The 12,305-nt window shown below is 42.4% G+C and overlaps 1 protein-coding gene across 5 annotated transcripts in view; it reads left to right on the top strand.

Annotated features, from left to right (window-relative positions):
- Positions 1 to 12,305, top strand: part of ZNF793 (zinc finger protein 793) — a 29,663-nt gene that overhangs the window by 10,151 nt on the left and 7,207 nt on the right. Inside the window, exons 3-5 of one of the 5 annotated variants that reach the window (XM_040445764.1) lie at positions 1,855 to 1,964; positions 6,541 to 6,583; positions 11,812 to 11,938. In XM_040445764.1, the coding sequence (XP_040301698.1) occupies positions 6,569 to 6,583; positions 11,812 to 11,938 (142 nt within the window). In that variant the 5' untranslated portion in view covers positions 1,855 to 1,964; positions 6,541 to 6,568. Of the gene's footprint in view, positions 1 to 1,854; positions 1,965 to 6,540; positions 6,584 to 11,808; positions 11,939 to 12,305 lie in introns of all 5 variants that reach the window. The other 4 variants (XM_040445763.1, XM_040445761.1, XM_040445765.1 and 1 more) reach the window with 4 other exon arrangements.

The following is a 12,305-nucleotide window of genomic DNA, read 5'->3' on the forward strand; positions in this document are numbered from 1 at the left end:
AGCCTGCCAAAGTTTTAAAACATATTATAGAACTTGAAGAGTATAAAGCTGTGACCTGAGAAGAGCTAGTTGAGGGAAAAGATACTGAGTTCACTTTTGTAGATGGGAAGGAGAGATCTCTGATCTATCTGATTTAAAATTGATGCCTGAGAGCATCCAAATGATGGTAAATATATAGTAAAACATGGCTTTTGAGTTGAAATGTTAGGGACTGGTGATACAGATGTGTGAGATTCATGTAGGTAAGGAAGAGATGGTAGCCCTAAAGATGACTACTGTGCTTCTGTTGGGGGACTCTAGGGGGAGCCACCTGCCCCCCTTCATTGACGATGCAGTGGGGAGACTGACTGCATGTTGGTACCACTTACCAAGATTGACTCTTTATCAAGAAAGACAGTGATTGACTTTGCCTTCCCCCAGTGTTGCTCAGTTTGGGGGAGAACTTGAGGCTGAGGGAGGAGGTGAACCTTGTTTTTCACATTTCCTTCCTTGGAGCATGTGGCACTGTGGCTTTGCTGTACTAGGGGTATGCAGACAGTCCCTTTAGTAGAAAAATGATCTGCCTTTTTTTATTATTTAAAAAAATTTTTTTTTCAACATTTATTTATTTTTGGGACAGAGACAGAGCATGAACGGGGGAGGGGCAGAGAGAGAGGGAGACACAGAATCGGAAACAGGCTCCAGGCTCTGAGCCATCAGCCCAGAGCCTGACGCGGGGCTCGAACTCACGGACCGCGAGATCGTGACCTGGCTGAAGTCGGACGCTTAACCGACTGTGCCACCCAGGCGCCCCATCTGCCTTTTTTTAAAAAAACATTTATTTATTTTTGAGAGACAGAGAGAGAGCACAAGTGGGGAGAGGCAGAGAGAAGAAACAGAATTCAAAGCAGGCTCCAGGCTCTGAGCTGTCAGCACAGAGCCCGATGCAGGGCTTGAACCCATGAACCACAAGATCATGACTTGAGCCAAAGTCAGACACTTAACTGACTGAGCCACCCAGGCGCCCCGAAAAATAATCTGCTTTTTAGTGAAAAACAAAATTTCTAAATAATTTTACCTTATTGTTGAAAGAAGTTAGAAAACAACGTCTCTTTAATTTCACCATGTGCACCCAATTACTGTTTCCTGCCCTTCTTATTTTAGTCTGTGTGATACTATGATTTGTAAGAAGAAATATATTTTTGGTCTTTCAGTGCATTTCTGGCACAGATCTTCTGAAACCCTTGGAATTTCCTAAGTGATAAGGATAAAAGTGTTAGTCATAATTCAGCCCCTTTCAACCATACCTGAATTTTGTATTAAATGAGGTAACTTATAGAAAGCCTCTACAGATGGGCTTTTAAAAATTATTTTTATTGGGGCGCGTGGGTGGATCAGTTGGCTAAGTGTCCAACGTCTTGCAGTTCACGAGTTCAAGCCCTGCGTCGGGCTCTGTGCTGACAGCTCAGAGCCTGGAGCCTGCTTCAGATTCTGTGTCTTTCTCTCTCTCTCTGCCCCTCCTCCACTCACGTTCTGTCTCTCCCTTTCAAAAATAAATAAACATTAAAATAAAAATTATTTTTATCATTTATCATTCCTGTTTTCACAGATAAATAAACTGAGCCCCAGGCAGGTAAATTATTTGGCCTAGATTCCCCCCAGTCAGTTAGAGGAATTGCTTGGTTCAGTCTTCTGTGTGATGATTCCAAGGCTCACAGTCTTTCCAGAAGTTTCCCCTACCCCGCACCCACAGCAGAGCCATCACTCAGCTATGTCTCCTGCATAGTCCTCCGCAGACTTCTTCCTCTTGAGCCTCAGAGAGTATTGAGGAGGGACTGGTGGATGACTCTTACCTTGAGGTCTGTTTATCTTCAGGTTACCTGAGTCCCCTGTACACCTGTGGGTCCCACCACTTCGCTGACAGCAGGGCTCCACAGGACCTTGGTCAAGTCTACAGAAGGCCCTGCCTGGGGCTACAGCTGAGGGTGAGTTACTGTTGAGAGATGGAGCTGTGAGGGACTAGCAGGCCAGGTAGAAGCTCCTCTGGATCCAGAGAGGGGATCTTGAGAAAAGAATCTCCTCTGAAGGAGGAACGTAGGGTCCGAGACCTCTTGCCAGAGCAAAGACTCCTAAGTAGCAGGAAATAGCATCATCCCTTAGCCAGAAGCTGAGCAAGACTCAACTTGGCATCATTACTTCCAGAGACCCTCCATGGCTCAGGGTAGGGAAAGGGTTGGTTCCAAGATTCAGAGAGACCGAAGTGAAGGGGAAAGCAGGGAAGGTCAAGTGTGATAGGCGTGTTCTCTTAAGGGAAGGAGACCTCGGTCCAACATAGTGCATTCTGCCATCTTGTAGTATGGGATGTGGTCAACCCATTCCCTTACTCTTACTAGCACTTTCTGGACTCTAGGTTGCTCCCTTATCATTTTTGCCACCTTACCTGGCCTCTGGGAATATGGGGAATTCACTCCATCCTGACAAGGGGCAGAAAAGTTCCTGGATTCTCAGAGTTCTGGTGGCAGCAGACCTACTATAGCTATAGATTTTTTTTTAATTAAACTCTATTTGGAAGATTTGCAGGAATATTACTGTCAGCTTTTATGTGTTCTTCATATAAGTTCACCTAGATAAATGTTTACAATCACATCCTCTCTTTCTCTAAATATAATGTTATAAATATATTTTTATACTTTTTTTCTCAAGTTTTTCAGAGTGAGTTACAAACATGGTGCTCCTTTACCCCAAAATACTTCAGTGTACATTTCCTAAGAATGAGAACATTTTCCTTATATAACTAGCAGTTTTCAAAATCAGGCAGTTAACACTCATTTGATACCATTATCCAATCCACAGTCCATATTCAGATGTGAACCAATAATGCCATTTCATGGCAACATTTCTTTTTTCATTCTAGAATCCAGTTTGGGATCACCTGCTACCTTTAGTTGACACATCCCTTTAGTCTGCTTTAATTGGGATCAGTTCCTCAGTCTTTGTCTTTCATAAAGTTTCAATATTTTTGAAGAGCATTGGTCAGCTATTTTGTATTAATGTCACTCAGTATGATTTTGTCTGTTTCTTCGTGATTAGATTCAAGTATTCATTTTGGGCAGAATATCACGGAAGGGATGTTGTGCCCGTCACAGTGTATCATATCAGGGGGCACATGATGATATGTCTCATCACTTGTTAATATCACAAGGTTAAGGCTAAGGTGATATCTGCCAGGTTTCTCCAAGGCAAAGTTGCTATTTTTTTTAAGTTCACTTTATTCTTATTTTGAGAGAGAGAGCGAGCACAAGCCAGGGAGAGGCAGAGAGAGAGAGAGTGCGGGGAAGAGAGAGAATCCAAGCAGGCTCCGTGCTAAAAGCACGGAACACCAAACTCACAAACCGTGAGATCATGACCTGAGCCAAAATCAAGAGTCAGATACTTAACCGACTGAGCTACCCAGGCGCCTCCTCATTTTATAATTAATAAATATCTTGGGGGGGATATTTAGATACTATAGAAATACCCTATTTTTTCACCCAGCTTTTGCCAATGGTTTTTGCATCCATTGATGCTGCCATCTTATTTAAAAGTGAAGGAAGTGACTTTCCCAGGCCACAGAACACAGGCCTCCAGATACCCATTCGCTGACATGTTTGCCTCACCACCACTCAGCTGGAACCTTGCAGCCTTGGAGACCAGGCCAAAGCTGAGTAGCTCAGTCCAGGAGGGTGAGGGAGGGAGTATACTCTTTTAGAGGATTGAGTAGTTCTCCAAAGCTGGATTAACTGCCCCAGCTTGCTGGGCCTTAGGCCTTTCCTGCCAGCTCTGTCCCTAGTGGACGGTTCAGTTCTCTCAGAGAACCTTCTCTTCCTTTCACAGCCCTCCTGTGGCTTCCCTCATGATGAAAAAAAGCAGTGGAATAGTGATCTGTAAATAATGAAGTATGTACCTGTGTGTGTGTTTCAGTTACAGATTAGAATAAGAAACATCCTGCCACCCAAATCGAAACACTAACATTTTATTGTATTTCATACCAAAAGTTTTTCTACACATATATTTTTTAAATAATGGGATTTTTTTTTTAACTTGAGATGTGCATAGAGAACAGCGTGTAGCTTAATGAATCGTTCCACATGTGCACACTCATGTACCTACCACCCAGATCATAATAGGGAACATTTCCAGCACCCCAAAGGTTTCCCCCACCCCTCCCAAGCAGTGCCTAGTCAAAGCGGTGACATAGGTTAGGGTTGCCTGTTTCTGACCTTCATATAAATGAAATTCAAACAGTAGATCTTCCTTTTTTTTTTTTTAACTATTTTTTTTTTACTTACTGGTATAACTTGATTATTTTTTAAGCAAAGAAGTATCTATATTTTATTTAGCATTCAAGGAAATCACTTTTTTTATTCTAGAGACAGGAATCTAAGTAGTTAATCTTAGCATCATTAAGACAAATTCATTATTCTATCTTGTGAACAGGATGTTCCTGGAAATGTTCCATATCCTGATAATGTGGTGGTTATGTGGGTGAATACATTTGTCAAAACTCATTGAACTATACAATTAAACTGGATTCATTTATTTTAAGTAAATTATACCTCAGGAAAGAAAAAAATATTTCAAAAAGCATAATAAGCTCACTGCTCAGTCCTTCTATTACTGATAGGACAGCTAAATGCCTCTTTCACACTAACTGTGCTATATGACTTATGTTGTCTGACCTGTACAATATTTCAAAGCATTTTGATACAATTAAGAGAGAGTGGATATTTATTGTCTGCTAAAAGTAAATCATTAACTCATTTAGCATTATATGTTAAGAAGTTTTCCATGTGTACCCTCATGTACCCACCACCTAGATTATGACAGAGAATATTTCCAGCACTTTAAAGTTATTTTCCTTTTTCAAAAGATGATTGATTTGTCAGATTAGTGAGAAAAGACTTCTGTAAAACAAAGACAGGAGAACGTATTCGTTTTGAAAGAATTTTTTCCCCTTGAAACTAGCACTCCTTCTCTCATGGTTAGAGCCTGTGAGGCTGGCTCCTCTGTCCCTTTGCCAGGACTCATCACTGAAGAAGTGTCTTTGCTTTCTGGCACTTAATATTACAGAGATGCATTTTGTGTTCTTTGCTCCAGATGTGGACTCAGCCATTTCCCTAAGAGGTTTAGTTCCTTTTTGGTGAAATTAGTGGAAGAGATCAGAATCTGGGTACTAGCAGGTTTTTCTAGTTGGGATGACACCACCTCAAGTTACTTCAGTGAGAACAGCCACAAAAGATATAATTTTTTAAAATCAGGAGTTATCCCATTGATGATTTTAACATTAAACATTCAAGTACATCGTAAAATATTTATACTCTTAAACTATGATTTACCCTTTTTCTTTTATAATTTAAGCCACGTAGTTATCTCTTTAATTAAACACCTTAATTGAAAATAACAATTGTTGGGGTGCCTGGGTGCCTTAGTTGGTTAAGCATCTGACTCTTGATCTTGGTTCAGGTCCTGATCTCACAGTTTGTGAGTTTGAGCCCCGTGTTGGGCTCTGCACTGACATCATGGAGCCTGCTTGGGATTCTGTCTCTCCTTCTCACTGCCTCTTCCCCGCTTGCACTCTTTCTCTGTCTCTCAAAAGAAATAAATAAAAATTTTTAAAAAGTAACAGTTGTTTGGGGCGCCTGGGTGGCTCAGTCGGTTGAGCGTCCGACTTCGGCTCAGGTCATCATCTCACGGTCCGGTCCGTGAGGGTGAGCCCCATGGCGGGCTCTGTGCTGACAGCTCAGAGCCTGGAGCCTGCTTCGGATTCTGTGTCTCCCTCTCTCTCTGACCCTCCCCCATTCACGCTCTGTCTCTCTGTCTCAAAAATAAATAAACATTAAAAAAAAAAGTAAAAAGAAAAAGTAACAGTTGTTTGTTCTCATTCGCTGAAAATTATTTTTTAACGACAACACTTAATAATATTCCGGATGAATAACAAGGTTTAGCTTTTAGTGATCATTTGTGCCATAGTTTAAGTAACTATTAGTTTTACTAATGTTATGCAGTTATTTTGTTTTGCTTTAAGTTCTTTGTAATAAGTTACAAAAGCCTCTTTTCAGTTTATACTTTAAAAAAATAATAACATTATTATAGAAAAAGCATCCTAAATATAGGATTTCATAAAAACTAGTAGGTGAACTAAGTGCAAACTTTAAAAGTAAATAAGAGGTAAAACCGAAGCATTTTGCCTTTAAGAGAAAACGTATTGTCCTTGTGCAAATGTGATCTTATTCAGAGCATGAACGTGGCTCCATGGAGCCAGTTATTTAAGTTTTAAGGATTTTGTTTTTAAATAAATTTTCACTTCTTACTTGGTAGCAGCTTTTACTTCCTGGGGGGTCTGTTTTATGCATTCACATTCTGAATTGAATGGCCCTATATTTTTTCTTCTACCACAGTGATTTAAAGCATAGGTTTTTATACAAGATTTACATAGGGACTTTGCATGTTCCAGGATGGGCCTGGTCCCTCACAGCTCTGTTCTCTTTCTCCTCCTTCTCCCCCCAATCTCTGTCTTCACAGGATTCAAATCTTTTTCCAAGAACAGAAAATGATTGAGTACCAGGTAAGTGTGACATTTAAGTAACCTAGTTTCCCTTGGGAAACTGTTCTAGAAAAAATATGTGCATTTCAAGCATATATACTTTGTCACAGATTGGGTTCTTAGAAAACAGACTTGGAGATGGAGGTTTGCACACATGAAGTTTAGTAGGGAGACTCTTGGAACATCTATAAAGAGTGAAGGAAGCAGGATTAGGCAGAGGGAGTTAAACGGCATCAGCTGATCTTACATGATGCTTTGAAATTGGGATGGCCCTCCAACTCCAACTTTGTCCTGAATGGAGCCAAGGAGGCCTTTATATTCGGAAATCAACCAGTCATTGGTTTTCTGCCCCGTGGTGGGGGACTTAAGGTTGGGTGGGGTACCTCCCTTTGACCAAGTGCGGTTTGCAAAAGGTCTGAAGCCTGCAGTAGCCAGTCTTCTAGCAGCTGGGAGAAATACCGTGGTCCTTCAGGGGGATTCGGGTGGAAAACCACAGTTTTTCTCTCTACATGTAGATACAATGGCAAGATACTTACACATACTGTCTACCCCCTTTTTTTCCAGTTAAAATATGCTAGAGGTTGTACATATTAGTACTTGGGACCACAATCTGTGTTGAGGTTGCAGGAAGTGTTTTTAAGTTTTTTTTTTTTAATTTTTTTAAATATTTATTTATTTTTGAGAGACAAAGTGAGACTGGGGGAGGGGCAGAGAGAGAGGGAGACACAGGATTGGAAACAGGCTCCAGGCTCTGAGCTGTCAGCATAGAGCCTGACGCGGGGCTCGAACCCACAGACTGTGAGATCATGACCTGAGCTGAAGTCGGACGCTCAACCAACTGAGCCACCCCTCTTTTTAAGTTTTTAAAATGTATTTTTTGAGAGAGTGAGCACATGCTCATGCACGAGTGGGGGAGGGGCAGAGAGAGAACCCCAAGGAGGCTCTGCATCGTCAGCACAAACCTGGACATGGGGCTTGAACCCATGAACTATTAGATAATGACCTGAGCCAAAATCAAGAATCAGAAGCTCAACCAACTGAGCCATCCAGGTGCCCCAGGGTTGCAGGAAGTTTTAACTCCTCTGTGCTTTGTGGCCCACATATGTAATGGAATAAAATGCTAAATTTCAGTTAGAGTAATTGAAAATACAAATATTATTTCTTTTCAGAGGGGACAGGCAGGAAGCTTCCTCTACGTTTATGGAGGTCCTGATTTCGATCCAGGGTATCTGTAGCTTTGATCTAGACTGGGAAACAGATGAGCTCTCCAGTATTTAAATTACTGTCATTCCCTTAACTGTTTTTACGAGTTTGGCAGCAAACAGTTAAACATCTTATTCCCTAGCAAGTCTCAGTGTGAAGTGTTCCCAGCTCCCCCTACCTTCCTCACCATCTCTGGACTGTGAAGGGCCCTGTGTCCTGACAAGACCCCCTCAGCCCTGGAGTTCCTGCATTTCAACCTCTTTGGAGGCCTCCCTCCAGCAAGGATATCTCTTTCTGAAGACTCATCCTCTCCCCTTTCCCAGATCTTTTCCCTTGTCCCTACAACCACCGTCAGTGCCTCCAACCCTAGAACCCATCACCACTTCCAAACCAAAAAATCCTTGCCTTTCTCCCCTGGCCTCCTTCACCTCCTGTGGTGATTTCCTTCTCTTGGTGTTTCCATATCCTGCTTCTTATTCTTTCTTTTTTTTTTTTTAATTTATTTTTATTTTTTAAAGAGAGTGTGTGTGTGAGTGGGGGAGAGGGGCAGGGAGAGAGAAAATCCTAAGCAAGCTCCACACTGAGCATGGAGCCCGACTCCGATGACCCTGGGATCATGACCTGAGCCAAAATCAAGAGTCAACTGACTGAGCCACCCAGGCATCCCATGTTTCTTATTCTTTCTTGAGTCCAACATCCTTTCTTCCCACCTTACTAAAACTTTTCTGGCCAAGATCCCAGGTGACTTCACTGAGGTTGAAATCAGAAGATGCTTTTTTATTGTTCTGCTAAATTAGATCGCACCTTTTGCCCCCTTCTGTGTGGAAGGCAGCACCATATACTGGATAAGAGCACAGACTTTGGAACCAGACTGCTGAATTTTAATCCCAGTTCTTACTATCTGTATGACCTTGCACAAGTCTCTGAACCTTTTTGTGCCCCAGTTTTCCACCTCGGGAAATGGTACCATCACACTGGGCAAACCAGGACCCTGAGATTTACCCTTGACTTCTCCCCACCTTCTCCCTCTCACACTCAATCACTAAGCCATGCTAATTTTACAAACTTAATGTTACGTCCTATGTTTGGTGAAAATGACATGGCCTTTTGGGTGCCAAATTACATCTATTTTGTTCTGTTCTATTCCATCCCATCCCATCTCATTCCCATTCCAATTAGCTCTGTTTGGGAAATATCAGCCCAGAGCTGTCAACTGACCCAGGCTCCATGCTCTGTGATAAAAGCCTGATTGCTACTCTCCCTCTACCATGGTATGTCATTCTGGCATCAGAGAGGATATCTGGTTGTTACCCACTATGTACATGGCCTTGGTATGGGTCTTAGGGTCTCATGTACCAGCATCCATGGCTTCACCCTGGTTTTGGTCCTGCCTTCCAGCCCATCTGCCTGGGCCACTGCTCAGGTGCCACTGTAGGATCCCACATTTTTCAAAGAGATGTACAGCCACCTCCTGAGGTTGAGCTGATGCCTGTGACCCAAAGCCCCCACCAGAAATCACATTGTTAGACCATCCCATGTGGCCCAAAGCCCCCAGGTAAACAAAGGCAGTCTTATCACACAGAACATTCCAGGGGCTTAGAGATTAACTCCCAGGAGCTGAGTGCAAAGATCAGACCTCTCTTTGGGCCAGGTTCATTCTTTACAGTCAGTTGAAGATGTATCATAGTTAGTTTCCTCTACTCACGGGAATAGAGGATTACTTTTCCTTACACCAAACAGTTCTCTGATTCTATGTGGATGCCAACTAGGTGTCCTACAATTTAATTCAACTCAGAGTTAGCACAGACCCTACAAGTTAGGGTCTCAGTCTCACAAGACTGCCCCCCCCCCCCATGCTAGTTGCATCCCAGGTTGTCACCTGAACTTCTGACCAACTAGCTGTAAATCAGGGGTTCCTGTGACCCCTTGCTTAGTTTTGATAATTTGCTATAGTGATTCACAGAACTCTGGGAAACACTTTATTTACTATTATAGGTTTATTATAAAGGTTACAAATGAAAAGCCAGATGAGAAGGTACAGAATGGTCCTGAGCATATGAGCTTCTGTCTGTGGAGTTTGGGGTGTGCATCCTCCCAGATGTGTTCACCAACCTGGAGCCCTCCAGGGTTTTCATGGGATTTCCATTTTGTAGGCATCACTGATTAAATCATGAGTTGGGGATCAGCTCAATCTCCAGTACCGCCCACCCACACCCACCCCCATCTAGAGGGGGTGGAAAAGGGGACTGAAAGTTCCAACCCTCTAATCACATGGCTAGTTCCTGTGGCAACCAGCCCCCATCTGTGTCATAGCATAAATTCGTGTATCCTTGACTGGGGCTTGTTATGAATAACAGAAGATACTCCTATTATCCCTATTACTCAGGAAGTTACAAGGGTTTAAGAAGCTCTGTTCTAGGAACCATGAAGGAAGACCAAATATATATTTCTTAATATATCTTAACATCACAGGTGCCCTCTTTAGGTTAATACCCATGGGTCCTTCTTTGGGTCCAGCTGAACTCTTTAGTGTCCCTTGGGGCTCTGGCCTAGGCACTTTGCTCATCCTGTCTCCCTGCAGAGAGATCCCACACTAACAATCTTAGCTACCATTTCTCTGCTGATGGCTCACAGAGCTTTTAGCTCCCTTCCTGATCTTGCTTCTGCTACAAGACTCCTGCGTCCATCCCACTGCCTGCTAAGTGTCTCCACCCTTTTGTCCCCAGACATGACTAACAACACATCCTCTTTGCTTCTGCTGTTTTTCTCACTTCTGATTTACCACCACCATCACCCAGTTGGCTTTGAGACACCTGGGTGTTACCCTTACCCCTTTTCACTCACTCCCCACAACCAGTTAAGGTTCGGGTTCTGCTCGTCTTTACTCTTTCTTTTCTCTGTCTCGCTGTGTCTTACTGTGCTACTTGTGAACATCATCTTCCACCTGCATTATTACGGTCTTTCTTTTCACTTCTCTCCAGGTCCCCCATCACATTTCTCTTTCTATCCTTACACTTTCAAATTATGTGAGTTCTATACTTCTTTAGGCAGGTTTTTTAATCCAGCCTACCAATCTCTGCCTTTTGGAGTGTTCAATCTTATATTAATTTATATTATAATTTAATATCATTTAATATAATTATTGGTGTGGTTGGATTTGTATCTATCCTTTTAGTATTTAGTTTTCTGTTTGTCCTATCGCCTTTTGTTCCTTTATTTCTTTTCTCGTGTGTGTGTGTGTGTGTGTATTAAATATTTTTGAAATTCGTTTACTTCAGTATACCTGTTTGCACTATAATTTTAGTGGTTACTTTAGGAATTCAATATATACCCTTAACTTTTCAGTCTGCTTAGAGTTACTGGTATACCACTTGATGTGGAATGCAGGAAACTCACCACATGCCTTCTAGAATGTGCTTTCTATACACACCTATTCCTTGATATTTCCATTGATTTAAAGTCCATCATCTCATCACCCACAGGCCCCTGTATTCTCTTCCTGCTACTGAGTGCCTTGTAGCCCTTAAAATCACTGTGCTGCTCCCATGCCAGTGTTCATGCTGCTCCCTCTGCAAGGATTGTAGTTTCTCCATCTTTCTGTAGAGGAGACTCAGCTCCACATATCCCGTAGCTCTGAAGCCTTACTAGCCTTTGAAACATTCACACTTTTCTACATGCTATAACCTAGATGTCTTGCCACCATAGCTTTTATACTTTCACCCTGATGGCTTTACGTATTGCTCTTTGCTGGGCTGTCAGCTCCTTGAGGTCAGGAACCATCCATGATTGTGTTTCCAGCAACCAGCACTGGGTTATACACAGCAGGTCTTCAGTCAGTATCTGTTGACTCAAAGTGTATGTGGCAGTAGGTTCCAGTGAGATTGTTATTTTTCCTACCATAGATGGCCTAAAGCCAGGAATGTAAAAGGTATTCTAGGTAGATAAATGATCATGTTAAGCTCTGACCTAGGAACATAAAAATTCCATACCATCTACCCCTGGCTACATTTTTCCCACATGACTCAGTGTCATTTCATCCTCAGCAGAGACCTGTGTCATTCAAAGACGTGGTAGTGGGCTTCACTCAAGAGGAGTGGTACAGGCTGAATCCTGCTCAGAGGGCACTGTACCGGGATGTGATGCTGGAGACCTATAGCAACCTTGTTTCAGTGGGTAAGAAGAACTCCTCCACACAATTTAGATTGTGGTTGATTGACCACCTTTCATTTTTCAGTTGCTAAAAGTAACTGAGATACCTAGAGCCTCTGAAGTACCAAATACTTTTTATGTGCCAGACACTATTTCAGCCACTTTTAACATATTAACTTATTTAATCCTCATAAGAGCCCCATGAGGTAGGTACTATTTATACCACTATTTTACACATTTGGAAACAGAGGCAAATAGGTGAAGTCACTTGCCCAGTGTTATTCACCAAGTACATAATAGAGCCAGGTTAGGATTTGAACCCCAGTAGTCTGGCTGCACAGTCTGCATCCCTAACCCTTATACTGTGCTGCCTCAGTGAGTTTGGCTTGAG

The sequence above is a fragment of the Herpailurus yagouaroundi genome, unplaced genomic scaffold, assembly GCF_014898765.1.
Source record: "Herpailurus yagouaroundi ecotype Mexico unplaced genomic scaffold, PumYag 194, whole genome shotgun sequence".
Taxonomy (NCBI): Eukaryota; Metazoa; Chordata; class Mammalia; order Carnivora; family Felidae; genus Herpailurus; species Herpailurus yagouaroundi.